The sequence below is a fragment of the Falco punctatus genome (assembly GCF_963210335.1).
Source record: "Falco punctatus genome assembly, chromosome: 8".
NCBI classification, from domain to species: domain Eukaryota; kingdom Metazoa; phylum Chordata; class Aves; order Falconiformes; family Falconidae; genus Falco; species Falco punctatus.
In genome coordinates this window covers 14479100-14501014 of record NC_137588.1, presented here as the reverse complement: position 1 = coordinate 14501014, position 21915 = coordinate 14479100, and the positions used below count along the sequence as shown (strand labels likewise).

At 40.3% G+C, this 21915-nt stretch overlaps 2 protein-coding genes across 6 annotated transcripts in view; one reads left to right on the top strand and one right to left on the bottom strand.

The window, feature by feature from the left end:
• Positions 1 to 21915, bottom strand: part of DYTN (dystrotelin) — an 86003-nt gene that overhangs the window by 54946 nt on the left and 9142 nt on the right. For 2 of the 5 annotated variants that reach the window (XM_080400184.1, XM_080400185.1), the window contains exons 8-16: positions 21499 to 21662; positions 20493 to 20604; positions 18054 to 18199; positions 16237 to 16405; positions 14446 to 14516; positions 12173 to 12326; positions 11433 to 11603; positions 10442 to 10922; positions 9731 to 9877 (exon numbers count right to left, since the gene is read on the bottom strand). In XM_080400184.1, coding sequence (XP_080256310.1) covers positions 9774 to 9877; positions 10442 to 10922; positions 11433 to 11603; positions 12173 to 12326; positions 14446 to 14516; positions 16237 to 16405; positions 18054 to 18199; positions 20493 to 20604; positions 21499 to 21662 — 1572 coding nt within the window. In that variant the 3' untranslated portion in view covers positions 9731 to 9773. Of the gene's footprint in view, positions 1 to 6786; positions 6835 to 9730; positions 10923 to 11432; positions 11604 to 12172; positions 12327 to 14445; positions 14517 to 16236; positions 16406 to 18053; positions 18200 to 20492; positions 20605 to 21498; positions 21663 to 21915 lie in introns of those variants that run through there. The other 3 variants (XM_080400186.1, XM_080400183.1, XM_080400187.1) reach the window with 3 other exon arrangements.
• Positions 963 to 6855, top strand: FAM237A (family with sequence similarity 237 member A; the record flags this gene model as incomplete). The annotated part of the gene is made up of 2 exons (XM_080400232.1): positions 963 to 2581; positions 6716 to 6855. Exons 1-2 carry the CDS (start codon positions 2173 to 2175, stop codon positions 6853 to 6855), a joined length of 549 nt encoding a protein of 182 aa, XP_080256358.1. The 5' UTR covers positions 963 to 2172.

Here is a 21915-nt window from a genome sequence, read left to right as displayed (position 1 = left end):
AAGTGCGGGCGCCGGGGCCGGGAGCGGGCGGGGGGCGGCCGGGGCCCGGCTGCTCGGCGCGCAGCCCCACCGGGCCGGCGTGGGCACCCGTCCGGTGCAGGACCCAGCGACCCGCCGTAACCGACATCACCGTTCTGCTGGCTAGGAGCTAAGGAATAAGCTAATGAACTTTTTAATTAGTAGTATTATTATTGTATGCACTATTCATGATGGGTGGTGGACTAGGGGGTTAAACTCGAGGAGAAGAGGAGGAAATAAAAAGGGGAATTAAAAAAAAAGGAAAAGAAAGAAGTGGGAGCCAGCAGGTGTAGATAGCACACACCATGAACCTGGGTTTACGGACAGGACCTAAAGACAGGAGCGTGAGGGGGTGGCTGCGTGGAAGCATTCACTGCAGCACAGGTAGGACATCAATGTAAACTGACACATCTTAAGCATCCCCTCAGCTCTCAGCCATCTAAAAAAATCCTGAACTTTGCAGAAGACTAACAGCAAAATGCCTCTTGAGTTTGACCAGACCATAAGGACTAGTGCTCTTGGCTACTGGCCCTGACCAGTGCCACTCACAGCACACCTTAAATGGCACCCACCCTCATACCAGCGCCCTGCCATCTCCCTGCCGGGGCAGCCCCTTTGCTCACACCTCTGACAAACCCAGAACCCTTGTCCTTGTCTTACCCAGTTCTGTAAGTTAGAAAGTTTCCAAAGAGGCTGGAGGGGCAGAGAAAGCAAAGTGACCAGTTCAATTGTTATCCAGTGTAAACCAGATGGCAAAACCATCCTTCAAAGGCAATTTTAGTATTACTCCTTTGAACGATCTGTTGGTGGTAGGTTTTTTGGGTGGTTTTGTTTTGTTTGGTGAGCTACACTAAAAGCCACCTCCAAACCCCTTACACATTAGAAATGTCATATTAGAAATACTAGAAGCATGTTAGAAAACGCTCAGTTCTAGAAGCATATACTAGAAAAGAAATTCTATCCCCAAAATATTATCATTCTCAGGATTTCTCTCACTACAGCTGGGACTTTCCAAGTTTCACAATTTTAACATAACAGACAATTGTTACAGTGACCTGCAATAAGGATCTGTACTTTTATATAAAAATCTCAGTACAGGAAAGACATGGACTTGTTGGAGCGGGTCCAGAGGAGAGGCACAAATATGATCAGAGGGATGAACACCTCTTCTGTGAAGGCAGGCTGCAGGAGTTGGGGTTGTTCAGCCTGGAGAAGAGCAGGCTCCAGGGAGACTTTGTCACAGTCTTTCAATCCTTAAAGGGGGCTCATAAGAAAGATGGGGACAGATTTTTTAGTAGGGCCTGTTGTGATAGGACAAGGAATAATGGTTTTACACTAAAAGGGCAGATTCAGACTAGATAAAAGGAAGAATTTTTTTGTAATGAGGGTTGTGAAACACCGGAACAGGTGGCAGATGCCCCATCCCTGGAAACATTCAAGGTCGAGTTGGATGGGGTTCTGAGCAACCTGATCTAGTGGAAGATGTCCCTGCTCATTGCAGGGGGGATGGGGGTTGGACAAGATGGCCTTTAAAGGTCACTTCCAACCTAAACTATTCTGATTCTGTATGCATGTGTACATGTTGTACAACACAGCTGCTATGATGTGGCTGTACTCTTTTTCAAACTGTTCTGCATTTTAGCAGGTAAAATATTCCTGTTGAATGGATGATTTTGCAACCTACTATTAATTCATTAGAACACATTTTCAACAAATAGTTTTCCATCTGCTGTCTACAGATCCCTGTGAGTCTGCGAACTAATTTAAAGGGCTCATAAAATTTTGAGGAAAGCAAGACTGCCTAAAGGCTTAAATTCTCTGTAAAAAGGAATGGATTTTTACTGAAAAAGGTTAGAGATCTGTAAATCAGGAAAGGCCAAAAACTTTCAGTATGAACAAGTTCCAGATAAGAGAGTTCATCATATGGATTTGAGGATGATTAACAAATTTTAACACACGCTTCTGCTACAGAGTAATGCAACTTCACTAGTATTTCTATTCCTACATGCAAAAAAGCATATACAGATGTTTAAAGAGCAGAGAAACAGTTAAAAACATCTGAAGCGCCTTCTATGTAAAATAAGGTACCAGGGCTTTGTTCTTGCATCTAAGTGAGAAGTTTTTCAGCTTCTTTTCTAACATTTCAGTGACACAATGGACCTTCGGAACAGAGGAAGAATCCACTGCAACATGAGACTCATCTGCTCTTTGCTAATCATGGGAGCATTCTGCACGTCACCTTTCCTCTGCCATAGCCAAATTGATCCACTAGCTCTTGGGCGAGCAGATCCCCAGTGTTGGGAATCCTCCTCGGCTGTCTTACTGGAGATGAGGAAGCCTCGCATTTCTGACTCTGTCAGTGGCTTTTGGGACTTCATGATCTTCCTGAAATCATCAGAGAACTTGAAACATGGAGCTTTGTTCTGGGACCTCGCTCAGCTCTTCTGGGATATCTATGTGGACTGCGTGCTCTCCAGAACCCATGGCCTAGGGAGAAGGCAGCTAGCAGAAGCTGAACAGAAGATCACTACTCTACGTTCTCAGTTCACAGGGAGAAACCAAGGTTACTACTCCTTTAATACGTCTCATGGGCAATAACCAGAGTCTAGTAGAAAAGAGATACAGGCTTACTGTATAATATGGTAATAGTACAGAAACAGAGGACAGTGCTGCAGAACTGCCCCCAACTCCCCCCAATCCCATACTGAGCTACGTTTATGTTCAAAGTGATTTCAGTAAAAATTTAACCTCCAGATAAAAGCTGTCATTGGAGTTCCAAGTTAAGTTTCAGTTTGGTGGGGGAGGAGGGGCAGCAGAAAGCAAAACACGGGAGAGGATTCAAACAAAGAGGGCAGCTCAGCAACTGAACATACAAATATATTCTTCCACACCAGCATTTTTACCACTACTGTACCATGGACAGGCTAGTTCTGAATTCCTCATTCTGAGAGGTGCCTCACCCCAGGAATGTGTTGTACTGGTGCCGCTGAGGAGAGTGGCAGTCCTTCAGCAGAAGAGTAAGGATATGTTTATTTGCCATCTAGTAGTTAGCCACTAGATATTTCCTATTTCTATACTGGTAAGTTTTGCCCAACACACAATGGAAACAAACTGAGGACTCTGATGCATGCAGGCTTTCAGACACAGCTACAGCTTCAGGAGGAAGACCAGTACCTATGACATTAATGCTGTAATTCCTAATCTTCAGGTTCCCAGCCCCAGAGCAGAATCCCCAGGCTTAATGTGTCTCCACATGCAGTAAGGTGTGAGCTGGCAAATAGCAGCAGGATCTGCAAAAAGTAGCATCACTTAGCCTCCTCATTCCCAGCAGGAAGATAGAGCATAGTTTTTCCCCAAACCTCCGTCTCTTCTAAGGCATCAGTTCTGATCCCGCTACCGACAGACGCATCCTCCCCATGAGAATGTCTGCTTTCAGAAAGGGGCAGGTGCTATAATATGATGGAGGGGTAGAAGCGCTGCTGCCATCACCAACAGTGTAGCACATCAGGCCCACAGGGAGAAGGCAGAACTGCCTTTCCACTTGAATGGAGTCAGACACTTATCTCCACTTCCTTGATCAGTGTCTTAGTTACTAAGAGTTCAGGGGAACATCCAGGGAATAGTAAAGAACCTCTCTGGACAGTTACTCATGAGTAACCAGAGTGTCTCTATAAAAGGGACTTGAACTCAGGATTCTTCCACCCCAGGCACACTACACCACTGGAAAGTGCAGCTCTTGCTCACAAATTTTAGAGTTTTGTGTATTGAAAGATAGGATTTGAAAGGAAGGATCGAGAGGTCCTTACCCCCACGGTTACCTACAAAGAGTGTCCTAGCCATTAAGCTAGGAGGTGGAGGATGTGTTAGAATCAATCCCCTCACACTGAAGAGCACACACAGGGACAGTTTCTAAACTCCAAACCAAACAACCACTGTCTGCATTTTAAAAGCAAGGAGTGGATCCTCTTCTGCTCTGCAAAGAATCTGAGCTACGACGCAGCTTTGAAGATGTGTGCCAAGAAATGCTGATGGCAGGCAGCACGGAATCCCCTGCTGGTTCCCAAGTGGCCTCAGACATCACAAATGCAACAGTTGCTCAGTCCTGACCAGACTGATGCACTCTTGGGTGCAAACAGAACACAGCTTTAGACACGAGGTAGTAGTACTATCAAAAATTGGCGTTCCCAGCAGGCTAAAACTCCAGATGATTTTTTGTTTTCAGATCACAGCTTTGAATATCACCATCTAAGTTCCCCCTTAGCCTGTTTACATCTGTCTCTTCACGTCTGTATCACACTGTGGTTTTCCTAAACAATGAGATTTTGTTCCATTCAAGATTAAGAGGTAACAGTCTCATATGTTTTGAAGAATCAAAGTATGAGGTTTGTGATTAATACCGACTTTAGTTTACTCCTATACAGAGAGATTTTAAGCACTGTAAGTATTCACACTTTAAGACAAACAAGGATTCCTCCCCTTCTCTATTTTACCTCTGTGCTTTGTGAATTGTAATCAGTTAATCTGGTTTCCTCTGCACAATTGATTAACATCAGTCAGTAGCAGGCAGCTTATAGCAGGTACAGCCTGAATTTTATTTTTTGGAGGAGCTATCTAACCTCTTATCCAAGTCTCCCAGTTTCTTAACAAAGCCGACTGTTTTAATCTTTGTGACCCTACTGCCTTGTTTCACCGGTGAAAGCAGAAATCAATTGTTAATAACCGCAGGTAGAAATTGCATCCTAGCAAACAATGAGGAATAGAATTACTGCTTCTTATGCGTAGAGGTTTACAAGCCTGTTTTCTTAGCCCAAAGAGCAGCACTAGTGGCATTTGAATGACCTTGTATACTCTACTGCACATCTACATGGCTGACTATGAACAGCTTTCAGTAGGCTTGTTCTAGAAATCAAACAAAAAAGCAAGATTTTTTGCTTTATACTGTTACTTTTTCAGCTATCTATAACATCTTTATTGATCCATACTGAAGTTTTTAATCTTATTCCTCTTTAAATATTCACCATTTTAAAATGGTTGGTTTGTTGTTTTTTTTTTCTTTCTTTGATGGCAAACAGGATCATAAATCAGGAGCAATCTGTAAGCTGCATTCACTGTAGTTCCTTAAACATATCATTGAATTGGAAAAGCAAGACAGAGATCTGGACTTGGCAGAGAAATGCTGATGTTAAGGTGGTGTTATTCTAGCATCAGGTTTCAGAACTAAAGGATAAAACCCCATGAGGTCATTGTCAATACTGAGTATCAGGAACAGAGTTTTTCTAAGAAAAAAAACCACCACCAGAAAAGCCCTCCAAGCCAAAAAACCTAGTGAAGTCCTTGGTAAAAGCTTCTCAGCAGTACTGAACAGAAATACTTCATCACATCTAAGATACATTTCCCACAGTTGCCCATACTTTGACCTTCTGGGAAACAAGTCTGTCCAAATATATACCAAGACAGCGGTAGAAGTAGCCCAGGTTCAAACACCGTTTTCTGAACTGCTCTAGTCCTACCAGGTTCCTGATTGTAGTTACCAACAGATCTGAAGATAACTCTTCAAACTCTACAGGACCCATGAAAGACATGACAAAATCAGAACACCTGTATATGAGTTACCTCACAAACTGCCTCCAGCCAGCTAACGTTCTACTTAACCCAGCAGCATTTTAACTTCCCTAGATACCCTGCAGAGGAGCATTAGTCAGCTTTAAACTGAGACAAGTTGGGAAGAGTCCTTTACAGTTACACAGCCAAGGTATCTTTAGCAACACATCCCTTTCCTCTAACAAAACCAAAGCACTATGAAAAAGCAGGTTTCATAAAAACATTTCCAATGGAGTCAGACATGTTGTAAGTCTTTATATTGTCACTTTAACAACTTTTAATGAGCCAAAATAAGACTTAAAACCACAAAGAAAACATAGCTTTTGTACTTACAGCAAATATTCCTGAAGAGCAACTGTACAAGATGACCCTCCTCAAGAAGCCACGTAGCACATCCTCAGTATAAAACTTTGAAGAACACAAACATAAACCCTTCTCTACTACTTTTATGCTTGTTCTCTCCTCACCCAGCAGTCTCTCTACTACCTCACCACCCAAAGTGGCCCCAGCTGTGTGCACCTCCTTCACAGGTGCAGGCAATTGGGCTCAGATCAGCCCTTGCACCTGGCCCAAGGCACACCCAACTTACTGTCCTGACTCTGCTGGGCTGCAGGGTGCTGGGGAGGGCACTGGGGTAAAAGCTGCTGTATTATGTATTTGAGGTCTGGTAAATAAATAGATACTATGTTAACCAGTTACTTTTTCAGAAGACAAATGTGTCTGAAAGAAATAAAGCCAACCTGCTGGCTTTTGGAGATCATTGCAAAGAAATTGCCCCATAGTTCCTCAAGGAAATAACAAATGTGCTACTAAACAGTGTGAGAGATCACATTCACTGTGCAGGTTGATAACAAGCCAGTAAGTAAGACTATGAGCAGACTTCAGTGCTCTGACTGACTGAAGGAAAAGATTACAAAAGTAATTTGTCACTGAAAGGCAACTTGCGAATGTAGAGATATGGCTGCCACCAAACAAAAGGTTTGGGGTCAATGCTGATAAAATGGGGACCAGCAGCAGATAAAGACAGAGGAGTATTCGGCTGTTCTTTGCTGTTTAGAAACGAATTACTTATATGCATTTTCATGTTACTTTTCAGGGATATTTTCTCACGTTCAGAGGTCACCAGTTCTGAAGAAGAAAAACTCATTTGAAGATTTAATAAGTATCCACATGCATAAGAGTAGATCGACATTACTTGGAAGAATCATTGGAGAGCTAGGGAAAAAGAGGATATAAACATTTAGTTCAAGATCTTTGTAGATATTTTTTAACTTCTCTTTAATTTTTGCATTTTAATCTATTGATGTCAATTTACATGGTGGAAGAAGACCTATAATCAGAGATACAGTGCTCATAGTTAACTTGGACTTGTGGGGTTTTTTAATTACCTAGGAATTCAGTCTCCTTATTAAACTGCATGATTTATAAGCCATTGCCTTCTTCAATCTGTGTGTACCTCAGGCTGTTTTGTAATGCATGTGACTATTCAAACTATTGTCTTTCAGGTGCCAAAGCAGGAAATAACTGACCCTTCAATAAGACATAGACAAGCAAAGAGAGAAGTTGCCAAAAATCTCCACTGGCTCCAAGACAGGATTAGAGTCAAGATGGTGATTGATGTCGTATTGTATGCATAGCTGTATACTCATACAAACCAACCACTGCTGAAAAAGGTCATCCTACCGAAGAACAGCAGTACATGTTTTTATATTAAAAATACATTCAAAAAGTGTTTTTAGTTTTCCAGAAAACATATAAATTTTAACAGGTTTTACCAGCTCCTGTTTGCTTTCTCATTATATTTTTACAGTACTTTTCCTAAATTTTAGTCATTAAAAATGCCACTTAATGTTACACATTTTCACTTAAAGTGTTTAATCAAAAGAATTCTCACACATAACTTGAATTTGCTTCTTCTTTAGTTTATAAGTTCTTTGTAGATAAACCAGTTTCCTCTAACTGTTTTTTATAGCTGTAATAGACAATTTGATGTTAAACTAATGCAATATAACTTTCAGCAGGTAACATCTGATGCCTTGATGAAATGAAATATTTCTATTGCCTGCCTGGCTGAATGCAACTACAAAATTCAGCTTTCCAGGGCAACTACATTTGGTTGTGCATTCTATGTTTCTTTCCTTGAACGTGTGATAATATTTGGTTGCTTTTTTTGTCTTTTCCAAATGCCTAAAGAAAAACTCAGTTGCTGGGTGTTCATCAACTTGCAGAAATAGGTTCAAGTAGCAAAATGTGTAAATGAAATCTTAAAATGGTTACTAGGTCTGAACAAAATAAAGCTTAAACATAGTCCCATTGGGTGAAAACCTGATCTTATGAAAGCAAACAAAAACCTGTAAGACAGCTACCAGCTTCAATGGCAATGAATTTGTGCTTAAAGTTAAGCATGCAACAAACTGTTTAAATGTTCAAGAGAAGAGGGAACACTAAAGCAGGATAAGCACAGGAACATGGTTTACTCGGCAACACCTCCCCAGCTGCCTCTGCCTGCAGCTGCAGCCTGTGAGAGCACTCTGCTACCGCGTGGGAGGGACGCAAGAGCACTGTCACAACAGACCTGCTTGCTTCTGTACTACTGTTGTTAATTATCTAGATTATATTAATATAGAATTATTATATATTAACATCTATATATCTTTGCCCCATTGTGCACAACTTTGCATCAACATAAGGGACACAGTCTTCATCCACAGTACTTCAGCCATTAAGACTGGCAACTGACAGAATGTGTTAACAGCTGGATGCCTCAGCCAAGTAGGATTGGTGTTGAAGTAGACCAGATGTTACCTGTTCCCATATGCTCTCAAGCTCTAGAAAATGTAAAACCAGACAGATTATCTGGACCAATACGGTTTATCTCAGATGCTTTTTCCACAGGGACCTTTGGGAAGAGGCTAGTGCTTCCAGTTTAGATATGTCCCACCTGTAACAACGGGATCCCCTAAGAAAGGACTGCTGGCAGCTTTCTTCTTCCCTTCAGATAGCAACAGAAATGTTGAAATACCACTATGGGCTAAGTTGACGTTTAACTTAAATTCACAATACATCTCCGCTGCAGCAAGCTTCTTAATTAACAGGCTGTAGCGTCATTTGGCCTTTGAGGAAATGAGCAGGAAAGGATTAGCATGTGCAGAAATGACTGAGAAAACTGAGATAGGCATAGGTCACACTGTGGAGAACATTTGTAAACTGCTGATGTAAAAGAGACCGTCTGCGTTATTAATTGTGCTGAAATAAAAAAGGAGATACAACCTGCAAGTAAACCTGCAAGTGACAAATTTCCTAAAGGAACTCCTACCTCAGGCAATTTCTTCTCTTTGAGAGGTCTCTGCTACCTACAGCAAATAATCTACCTGTTTACAAATTTTGTGCAGTTTATATGTTTACTTACATGCATATATGCACTTGCATATGTGTGTACAGTCTTGATAAGTATTTTTAATACTCTGGAAGTTTTAGATATGTTCTATCAAATACAAAGTACTAGTAACAGAGAAAACAATTACTTTTCTCAGATTTTAGATCCTGCAGGCAAAATTACATTCTTAATAACCATTCTATACTAAACATTACATTCTTCTTAATCATTCTATACTAATATATAAGTTAATCGATAATGGAAAGGCTCTTCTAAAGCCTTTAAATGTTCAAAGCATCTTTAAATATGAATTTAGTAGTTCAGAAAAATATGAATATGTAAATATCAAGCATTGAGAAGTCTGACTAAAGTCTCTTTTAGTCTAAGAAACAACGATGTGATAGTAAATACATCACTGAAAACAGCTGACTCAAGCCAACTCTCATAAAAAAACAATGTTTCTGAAACACAAGGACCTACCAATTACACAGCAGTAAGAAGAGAGGGCCGTTGTGAAAGCCAGTGTAACAGTATTGAAGACATGCTGATTTTTATCAGCTGGGCCAACATCTACTGCACAGCAGCTGGAAACCACCAATACAAAAGGAACATGGTTCTCTAACACGATTTACGGTTCCTGGTGAAGTCAGTAAATGCAGAAATCTGTTATGCTGGCTTATTTATTACAGTGCAACACCTGAGACACTTTAAAGAGTCTGACATAGCATCAATTACCTTCAATAGTTCAGTGAAGCTGTAAGGAGAATGGTCTTTTCCATCATTTACAAGCTGGTGAAGTTACTTGGTTGATGAGGTCAGAAAAGGAACTGCAAACACGTTCAGCTGTAGAGAAGAATTCCTGTTGCAAAACAGACTGTTGAGCTGAAAAGCAGAACAGATTTAAAGTCTTTTAGAGCATTTGAATGCTGCCAGAGTCCTAAAAAACTCTTTATAAATCTCTAAATTAAGGTAACTCTGTAGAAACAGCAGCTTTTTCTGTCATTCTCCTTATTGCATGCTCATTATCAAAAGTCAGGCATCCTGTGTGTTGAACAAAACTCTGCCGTGTAAGACCATTGATTACAAAGGGATTTTGTACTCATGGAAGCCTGCCTGGGACTAGAGTCATAGTTACAATGTCACAGAAGTGGCAACAGTAAAGACCTCCAGTGCCCTCACCAGAATAGGTTTGCTCCTTAATTGACCGCTGAGACTGATTTCCTCTTACGTGCTTTGACTCATCCCATTTCAAATTAGCCCAGTATTAGGGGCTATATTCCACCTTACAGGAATATGTTCTACCTTAAAGTGTAGAGCTGTACTTCTACAATGGCAAAGGCAAGTTCCAAGTTTCCTCTGAGGATAAAATGATTATGAACAATATTACAGAGTAAACTGGATGAAGTGGAGATGACAGTCTAGATAACTGGGAGAACTTATATATACCTGGTTGGGCTTGGAGAGACAATGCATTCTTCAGTTTCATCACTAGCTGCTGCAGTTGCACTTCCTCACTGACTTCATTCTCATCAGGTGATACCTGCACTGCAGTGGGGGTAAGAACTTTATTCCTCACGATGCCACTGAGGGAATTTTCTGTCGATTCAGGCAGGTATGTTTGATTCTCTTTTGCTTTTTTATACTGTCCCATATAAAATCTGTCATTCTGCAGGGACACTGACTCCAGTGGGTCTTCTGAGAACATAAAGTCCACTGCAGTGGGAACCACAGGCATCTGTACAAGCTGCATTCTATCAGCAGAGCTGGGAGGATTCAAAGATTTCCAGTCCACACATGTTCTGGAAGTAGATCTTATTTGAGCAGGATTTAATCCACCTTGCATTCTCCTTTCCAGCAGGATATGTGGATTTCTTGGCATCATATTCTGACACTGTGCAAAAGGATGCTCTGATGACTGTAACATTGTCTGCAATAGACAAAAACCAGAAACTATGTTGTGAAAATAACTGATATTTTGGTTTTCTGGTAGTAGTAAAATAGGTAGAAAAATAATTTGGGGTCAGAATAATATTTTTTTTAATTTCCAGTGAACTAAACCAATTCTTTTCACAAATATTTTCCTGCAATAAAACAGAACTTTGTGTTTGAGTTTGGCCAGTTTTCCACAGCTCCAATCTGAAGACATTATATGCTTTAATGCCATTGAATAATGATGTTCTGAGAGTAAATTTGCAGGAAAATTTTCTAAAAACAATGAAACTAAGGGGGGGGGGGGAAAGTGTATACTAAACACATATCAAACACCTCACACCTGTTAACATTTGAAATTCCAAAACAAGGTTGGCTGTCAGTGTCACAATTGTACTTGGAATTTTCTAGACAGAACTATGATGGCAAATACCATCCATTGCATGAACACAGAATCTGATGTAACTGGGATGCACTGAGCTGACTGCGCATGCGCTGGACACTTAACTGTCTGCATGTACGCAACCAGTCCTGTGCTGTGGACAGGCCTGTGACAGGACTGGATTGGATGACATGCCAGGTCATACTGGACATCATGTGCAAGTGATTTCAAAGTGACCAACTGTGCATTGCAGATGTGTCTGGCTTTTCTCTTATGTCTGACCACACCTGAAAAAGACTTTAAAAACAGCTTTGCAGAAAATACTACAAAAATGCTTTAGGTTGTAATAGGCATGCATTCGTATGAGTGAATAAGGGTTTTTTTCAGAACCTCAGAGATACTTCAATACCACTGAAAAGAAATGAAATATTTTCTGTAAGAGGTCTGTCTTACATCCCAGTACAAGACAGCGATTAGGAATAACAAAAGAGTGTTTTATTATTCAATGCCAACACAGGATTGTTCTCTAAAGAAAAGACTGCAATGAAGTATCCAGCTCTGTTGGAAATAATTTTCTCACTCTTATTGGAATACCTGCTCATTATTTTCATTGCAGTAGTATCTGAACATCCCAGACATGAATATCTGTGCTAGATGCTAAATATATACAGAATGACAAGAAAATCACTGCTGCAAAGAGCCTATCTGCCTTCTCTGAAGACAAGAACCTAAGACAACTGAGCAGACAAGCAGAAGGTGCAGAAAATAGCATTAAGACTGCTGGTCTACAGGAAAAGGAATAGTTAGTGTTCAGCAATTGCCTATAGCTGTGAAGAATCTTGGTATATTTATCACTATATCTTTACTTCTTGTTTCATCTGCTGCAGCTTCATTTGCAGGTTTTCATGACTTGCTCTCAGGCTTTGGAGCTTTGCCTCTATTTTGCAGCTTTTTTCTTCCTGGCGGTTGTGAAGAAATTGCATTTTGTCCTTCCACTTGTTGAACTGCTTCTTCATGTACCTGCCAGGGACACGGGAGGGTGGGAATTTTGCTAGATCACACATATACAAATATATGCAGTTATGGAAAAGAGCAAACATTATAGCAAAACCTTTCTCCTCTTCATCAGTTCAGGAAATTTTTGTCAGCTCTCACTGGTGTTAGAGGCCCGTATTTCAGGAACTGGGCTGTATCTGTTGAGCTAATAAGAACAAGAATGTTCTAGATGAGGAAAGATATGAGCTGAGTGGAACTGTGGCCAGGGCTGAGCCTTGCATCTAGGGGTTTTACCTTTCACACAAAGGTGGCTGCAACAGGAAAGACATTATAGCAGTCCCTCTGTTAGACACAAACTACTTACGGCAATTCCTTGACCTGCAAAAGATTCCACCACCTCCCCCTGGGCAACAAAGGACTAAAAGGAGCCTCTGCCCCTTTTATTGAGTTCCTTCTTGCTCCCGGTATTCTGTGCAGCTTGTTTGATGATACCAGTAGTTTCTGCACAGGCCACTTGTTCTTGAAAAGATACTGTGGTTTTTGCAATTAGAAGTACCACCCTCCCACACACACCAGAAAAGATCTAGAAATTACCTATTCAGGGCACAGTATGACAAAAATACCACCCATATCTCTGTTCTAGAGTTGGGACTTTTCTAAAAAGTCAGGGTAGAAATACAGTTTTGTCTTCCCCTTGGCTGAGGTGGAGACAGACTGAAAAGTTTGTTTATGCTACAGTAATAAACCAACTGCTTCATATCACACAGCTGAAATAGCTAACTCCCTTGCTTAGTTACATCCAGAATTTAATCTGATTCACTTTATTTTGGGTATGCATTGGCTCACAGACAAAAGCCCCATCAGTTTCACTGGAATTATGCAAGATTTGTCCAAGTGGGACAGCAAGTCAGATATTTTAAAATTAAAAATAATGTTACAGTGGTCCCTTATAACAGCATTTAAGGGGTCTTTACAGTAAAATGCTGACTACCTTCAAGTAACTCAGAGCCCAGTTCTGTGAATAGGCACAAAAATGCTGGATGTTGATCTACAAATAAGAACAAAGAGTTTCCCATGAGTAGTGTGATTCATTCACCCAGTTATATGATAAGCTCTGGGTCAGAGGGTGATGCAGTATTTCAGGAGCAGGCTTGCCAGATACCCTCTCAACTATGGCTGATCTAAACGAAAGCTGAAGATCTTTGCCATATCTCTATGTTTTCCCATTTGAGAACAGAGAGTGAGGTAAGGATGCAGACTTACAATGAAACTGCAGTTGTTTTGCTCTAATCTTGGTGTGCCCTTATGTGAATTCGGAGCAGCAATTATACATTGACTTATTAGAATGAAACAAAACAAAACAGGAACAGAGGGAACCGAACATACTGAAGGAAATAAAAGGAGTAGATTCAGGATCAAATTCTACACTTTGCTGTAATTCCATTGGTTTCAGTGGTCACAGAGATGATTATATCTACAGCACATTCATATATACCTACAAAGATGAAGGAGGGGAAAGCAAAAGTGAAAGAAAAAGGTAAGCATTGTTGCCCATACACCAGTATCCACCTGCCCAACAAGCAAGCAAACCACCCAAGAAATCTGTAGTTTAGGAATTAATACTTTTATCATGTCAAAGGTCTGAATATCAGAAGGGACTTCTGCAATAATCTAAGTCATGGAATTTTTACCAATAGTTATTGTATTAAGCCTCGTAATCTCTATGTGACTTAGCATATTTTTTTGAAAGATATCCTACTTTGATTTAAAAACTATATGTGAATTATGAATTTGTTTTGTTTAAGCCTTATTCACAGAAAAAAATTAAAAACTGTGCTACTCTGATATTTTTATGCAATACATTTTTTCCCTTAAAAATTTCCTTTAGAAATGTAAACTAACAATTACAGAAATGCTGATGAAAAAAAATCAAAATGTTGTGCTTTGCCAGAAATTATTTTTCCTGTGATGTCCATTTACAACTTTGTTGCTGAGTTTTTAATCATTCATCCCCATTTGATAGGATATGTTTTTTAAAATCTCTAAATCTCTAAAGTATGGAAAGATAATTTCTCTTCTAACTCTCCAGCTGAGCAGCATTACCCACCAGTCTTCAGCCATTTTACTACCTGCATTTACCTACCTGCTCTCACTGTGAATGCTTTTGATGGATTCATGCATTTTTAAAACATCTGCTTCAAAAGAGGCTATGGCCTATAATAAAAGAGAGAAAAGTATCTGTTCATAACTTTATCAGCAATAACATTTCATTTTCTAAGCAAATTTTGCTGTAAGAGAGCATGGCAAATTTGGGATTTGGTCTGTTTTACAGAGTTACTAGTTAACTTTTTTAATGTAACTGCAGTCAACTGATCCATTAAAATATTCCTGATGGCTGCTAGAATGGACTGGAAAATTTACTCTACAGCACAAATTCTTTGTCCTATGACAAATTCTAAGTGTATGAGAATTATTTTGTTTTAAATTAGAACAAAAACCTTATTCCCTGGAATTCCTGCAAAATTGAATATTCTGATTTGGGAACAGTCTCTCCCAAGTCACACAACTGCTTTGGGACAAGGAGATGGAGGGAGAGACTGGATATAGAAGAAAGAAGAGAAACTCCTGGTCTTTGTATGAAAGCAGCAGTCTCTGGGCCACACAGGGGACAGTAGCCCAGAAGTCAGGCAGATAAACACTTCCCAGGTACTTGCTTTAGAGGCATGGTATAAACTGGGCTGGAATAAGGGCTGCCAGGAAAGTACGAGATTGAGAGCTGGATCCCCAGGACCTCCAAGCTCATGGATTCTACTAAAAGCGATCACTGGACTTACACTCTGCACCCTTTTAATCAACATTGAAATAATCTGCACTATAAGATGTTGGAAATCAGTACAAAACTGCTCAAAAATAATTCTCAGCCCAGAGAGAAAAAGAACAAGAGAGCAATGCGTGTGACAGAATCCTACTACAGGGATGCAAGTCCCATCTCGCTGTCTTCTAAAATGACAAATGCCAGCCATCAAAATTATCTGCTTAAGCAATGGTTGTTCACAACTTCTGCAGATATGTGCTGGCTGGCACTGATACCTTGAGCTGGGCATCAGAGTCCTAAAAGATAGGTCTTCCAAAGGGCAGCACAGAAGTAGCAGCCAAAGAAGTGACCTGACATGCACAGCCTAGTTCTCAGTTACTGCACCCTTGGCTTCTGAGAAGAACAAGATGAGTGGATGACACAAACTGGTTTGAACACAACCCAGTGTTCCCTGTATTCCAAGTATGTGCAGATCTACCAACCTCTCAAATAAATATAGAAATAAAAAACTGCTATGCAGTTATTTTTATCTACACTGTCCTACCCACTCCTCTAGCATTGTTTCTATACAAGGGAACCTGGAAATGGTTTAGTGGAGAGCTTTTATGTATGAGCTATTTTAGTTGAAAAGGACACTACTTCGTGTTTATCCTTGAGAAGGGCCCATTCTGTCCTCTTGCTATTGCCATGGTGACAAAAATGGCCCGAGTCTAATAAGAAATACGGCATCCTTCCTTGACATTTGCTTGCAGTAGGAGGACATGATGGCATCTTTTACTGTCAGAATAGAGAGGACTCCAGGGACTCCAGACTTAGCTAGTCTTTAATGTGCTACTCTAAGACAACTTTTGGGGAAAAAAGTAACAGAGCAAATATTTGTACAGAGGCTTCTGAAGGTTATGGAAGTCCAGGAGTTAGTCACTAATCTTGGGAGAGTATTGAACTCAAGCTTCACTAAGTTTTCAGATTCCACATTTTTTCCGTAAGTGAGAAATTAACAGGAAGGTGAAGCTGCCCATTAAATTTCTTTTTCAGTGGTAATTAGAAGGCAAGTAGATAGTTAACTTGGTAGGTCTTCTTCACAGCTTTAGCACTATTACAGCTTCATGTTTTGCTCACCTGGGCTTTTGTCTTGCTTTGCTCTGGTGTCTTGCTGTTATTCTCACCCCTCTGCATTACAATCCTGTTTCCAGATATGAACTTGGGTGACTCCAGGACAGGTCTGTCCACTGGGAAAGAAAGGTTTTCAGGGCCAGGTAGTGGTGAAGCACTGAGTTCTGCAGGGAGACTGTATACCAACAGAGAAATAATGAGTAGAGAAAGGATCACGCCTTACATGGCTTTTGTACCAGAAAGATCAAAGTAAAACTAATGCACTGTAAGTAGACAGAGAGCTGTGCTATTGACTAAGCAAGAACTATGGTTTGGCTATGCCTGCTGGCATATTTTGGCTGAAGGCATGAGATTCCTGAAAACAAATTCCACTCTTTCAACAGAATTTCAACAACAGGTTCTTCTTTCCACCTATTTAGTATTAGTACAATTTGCTGCTTTTCTTTTTTTGCTTCCTTTAGCCAAGAGCTAAATATATTCAGAAATTCAACTACAAAAAGATAGCAAAGGGCCAGATACCCTGCTGTTCAGTCCATTCTATGCTAGGAAAAGCCCAGATACCTACCAGTCCCATTGTGACACCTGTACAGCATCCCCACATTCTTCTTTCTCTCATTGCTACCCAAGAATTAGGTAAGCAAAATCCCACAGAATTACAGACAAATCTTGACTGCTCACAGAAGGATTAAAGACATTCAAATGGAAGAAATATTTTTTGTTGCTGAATAGAAGTGGAGAAATACTAGCAATGGAAAATGTTTTGCATTTGACAACGTTCTAAAAAACAAACACTACAATGATATTCTCCATGAAAATCACTGTAACTATCATCCATTGGTCTTAACTGTATATAAAAAATAGGTATCCAATAGCAATGTACTTACCTAGCAGTGTAGTACAATCAAGATTTATAAACAGATTTTTCTCCTCCTTCTTCCTTTCAAGGAAGAAATTGATTCTTTTAGGGAGAAATGACCATTTTTTCCCTATTTCAGTCCCACTGAAGCCTCATTTGGAGAACACATGTAAGGTGTGACTTGCTAGGTCTTTACACAACTAGGAAGGAATCTCACCCTTTGTATTTTTGTAGTGCTTCTCTTGTATAATCATTCCTTTCAGTTTCTACACCTAAATATCAACCAAAATCTCAGAGCAAGGAAAGAGAAGCTATAGGGAACAATCATGACATGACCTGCAATGCTCACTATTAATCACTGTGATCAGTGGAAATACAATAATGATTTACATTATTGATTACATTAACATGAAATACATGTTAAATATAAGCACACAAAACAGAAATGATCTGAAAGAACTGGAATGGTGAGATCAGCTACTCACTCTTGTGAGTAATCCCACAGGATTGCAATTCAGTGGGACTTGAGCAGCATGTCTGTCAGTGAACACACTGTGGATCACATGTGGAAAGTATTCACAGTTAATTTTCAACACATTTGTCAGAGGAGGTGCCTAAAAATCCATGCAGTTGTGACAGGTACTAAATATTTGCAGTGCTTGACCCTAGACTGCGCATAAGAAATGGCATGGAGAGAAAGAAATGACATAAGGAAGGAGGGAAGGAAGACACAAGCATGTTATATTTTAAAAGACAACTGGTCATTAGGTTGTCAGCATGGTAATCACGGTTAAGCTACAGAACAATGTGTAGCAACTCCCCATTTATGCTTTCCCTTTTTAATGGAAAAGCTGTGGCATGGTGCCTGTCATAACAAAATCACTTACTCAAAGGATATAATCAAGCAGTATCCCACAGTCTGACACATTATTCAGAGATTATAAACTTATTTGAAACAGAAACTCACAAAGTCTTTTTGTGAGTAGGGAAATGCCTCTCCTCCACTGTCTCTAGAGCCCTCCTTCTCTGAGCTTCCTTTCTTCTGCAGCGCTCTTGAAATAGGTTGTTCCTGATGGTGCGGAGAAAGTGCTTTGCATTCGCCTTTGCTGACACCTATTGGAATGAGGGATAATAAAGAAGGGATTGAATTTTCAGACAGGTGCTTCCCACAAGTAGACACGGTCTGAGGCAAAAGCAAGACATTAGAACACAAAGGTTCACCTGCTCAACAACTGAAGAGGCCCATGGCTGCTGTCTGAGCCCTAGAAGAGGAGCTGAGGTGGGTGATGATGCATGACCACAGGCAAGAGTGGCTCCAGTTCTGTTAGGAAAGCAAAACACTCTGCCTGGGCCAAATTCAGGCAGTCTGGAAATGCCTAATGCAGGATTTTGGCAGTTACAGTGATTAAGCTCACAGTCACAGCAGTACTACCTGCCTAGTATCTAAGTTGCCTCTTGATCAATGGGAAGAAGTACCTTTATACTTGTATGAAGTGCTAATAGATATAGCCTCCTGTGCCTCACATCCTCCTCTCACACAACACAGTAAAAACCACACTCCCATTTGTCATGGCAGTGTCAGACTTGGGTATAACTAAGCTCAGTAGCTGTATTATAGGAGGACACAAACCAATTCTGTCCCAGGAAGTGACTTCTGCACAACGTGGCGTGAGCCCCAACAGACTGAACAGGAAAACACAAAGAAAACATACAGCATGACTCCTAGTCATTCCTCATCGTGGTAATAACATTATAATAACATTACCACAAGGTGTCAGCGTGGTAAGGAAAACCAGTGTTGATTATTTCAAATCCCCACTCAACAGCCCACTCCCTCATAGAGACAACGTGAAAACTTACCCAGCCAACAGCATCTGCTAAGAGTGGAAGATATGGGAAAAGTGGCTTACTACTGATTGCTTTATGTCCCACATAAAAAATATAAAAATGGTATCTGTCATAGTGAGTAGCTTATCTTTTAAATTTTGGTATAGATTTTGGCTGCAAAAGTAGTATTTACAGGGTTAGTGTTAAGAGTGGGACTTCATAAAGGAAACTAAGTTCAGCGATCCAATTGCAATATTCCAGAAACAATGTGGGAAAGCTCAATGTCAGACAATAGTATAGAAGGCAACTTCATTTTAAAACAAACCTGCTTTCACTCATTCATGCTTACTCACAGGCGCTAACATACATGTGTCCAAGTAGTCTTTCCGGCATTCATACACCAAGGTGTAAGTATACACATGGTATGGCCACGATGACTTAAGAGTGACACGGAAGACAAGAGATGCCAGTTCTCCTTAAGCCTTCTGGGTTCCTCTTAGTGTGACCAAACGCTAGTTTTTGGATGTGCCTTTAGCTCCTTTGGGAGCTGGCAGTGATTGCAATCTTTTGTCTCCTTATTTGGGTGTCTTGTTCTTTACCTTCATATCATCAGCTCTTGTGAGGGCATCTTCAAATGGCAGTTTGTCCTTTCTTTCAGGCTATCTTTTGTTTATCTGATTTGGTTGTTGTGAGAAGCTGTGTGTGGAAGTGCTGTGATCTTGCTGACCTGACCAACCTGACCTAGGTTGCATCATCTCCTGCCTTGTTAGATCCCTCCTGCCCTTCGTTTTGGCTACCTAGGTATCTTTCATGTTAAGGGCAGGGTTTCAGGAAGGAGACCATGAGGCATGGGGGAAACTTTCATGGGTGCTTTTCAGCTCATATACTGGAACAGAAGAAGAGACTGTTATACAGATTCACAAAAAAAAAAAAAAAAAAATCCCTGTCTGCTGCTGTGTGAAAGGTCTGGAATCTCCTGCTCAAAGGAGAAGCTCATCTACCAAACACAAATTCCTAGTGCTGAACTTCACCACTACTGTGATGAAAGCACAGGTTGCCCCTGTAATGGAGCCCAAGTAAGTGAGCTTAGTTGGGCCCATGCTACCTCTCTGTGCTGCATCTCTGACTGTCAGAGACAAATGAGTCCAAAAGGTTTACAATAAAGTGGAAAAGCTCTCAAACAAAGCAGGTTGTACAGCTTTAGGGTAAATTAATTTCTGAATGAGTCCACATTGGGATTGGGAGGAAGAAGCACTGGGGCACACTGAGGGCCCTTTCCACAGTTTTAAAGATGATCTGCAAATGGCAAATTTGCCATAAAACTCCTTGGGAAGAGGATTTGCACTATGACATTTCATGGTTCTGTGCAGTTATTTCAGAACAAAACACTCCTAAGGTTAGAAGCCTCCTTTTTTCCTTTCCCTGACTCACTGTTCCCAGATTAATAATGCTAATATGTCATGGCCATTATGGCTAATACACACGTAATTTCATAACCAATGTAGTTCAAGAGTCTACTGCCTACTTGCCTCCATGAAGAACCTGGACAAGGAAATTAACCAGTACCACGGGACTCTACCTGAGCACAGTGTTCCACAATGGGATGTGACCTCTTATGGGGTTTGGTGAGACGGCCAGTGAAAAAGCAGACTTGACAAAGGTCAAAATTGAGGCACTTCAGACAGCGATACCTGCAAGGGAAAATAGAAGGATTAAGTTACTTTTCCACAAGTAAGAACCTGGTGTAAGTGCACTTTATTACTGGAAATCCAGATCCCTGGGTTCTGAAATGCGGAGAATCTTGATTAGAATAATGACTTTCCTCAGCATTCTCTGAATCCAAGAGTTATTTTGTCCAAATGACAGTGGACTATTCTCCAGAATCCACAAATGATTTTGATATTATTTGCTGCATCAAAATTCAATCGAAGGAAGAAATGCTTTTTCTAGCACCATTTTTAAGAATGTAGTTACACCTGCATATATTACATGCAATTACACATTCTTATGCACCAGCTTATCTCTGTTTGCTGCTCTCATGTAACTGTAACATCACCACATTATTGATGTAGGATTTGCAACTTAGCATAAAACTAAAACTGCAAAAAACTAAACCCGCAAGCTTACTATTAGTGAGAACAGAGTAACAGTAAAATGCTTTTCTGAGTGTTCTGGTCAGTAGGTAATGGTTAGTGTGGAGTGTTCTTTTTATACCATTAAGCTATTTTATACCATTACCTAGATGACTAAAATGCTAAGATGCATAACTTAACTAGCCAGTTAATACACCTGATTATGGGGCAAAGAACTAAGAAATTACATGGGTTTAATTGGCTTTACCACTGAACTGCCAGTTTACTTTCAGTAAGTCTCCATAATCATGTCTGTGTTAGCGAACTAAAGAGAAGCAGAATGCAGGCTTGAGCACTAGCCTGTGATGGTTCTCTCTCTCCTTGTGTTACTTGTCAAATTAGATTATGCCCAAAGTTTTTTGCTTAATACAGCAGTTATAGCCTGTAAGGTATGCGAACAATGGTAAGAACTATTTATGTGGATGCTATAGACTGCAGTAATTATTGACGCACCTGAGGCCTGTAATGGGGAAAATTTTGCAGACTCTGCATCTAGCTTGGTGAGAAACCATTTCTGTGGCTGATAATCTGTAACATGTAGGGAGCCACAGCAGAACAGCAGGCTCTGATCTCAGCCAAGACAAGAATTTTTCTTCAACAATTCCTGAATTCAGAACCTGGAAAAAAATACATGTCTCAAGTTCAGCCATTTACTTGAAAAGAACTGGTGTCTCATCTACAATTCCTAAAAAAAGCTCTGATATTGGACTCTGCTAGCATAGATTTTCCATTCATGTAAAATGTTACTGGGTTCCAAAGGTTTTGGAATAAATGCAAGAGTCTTCAGTAATATCTTACTAAACATCTTTTTTTATGAATATAGATCCTCCCATATTGTGAGATTGATAATCAGTCCTGCCCCTTAAATGT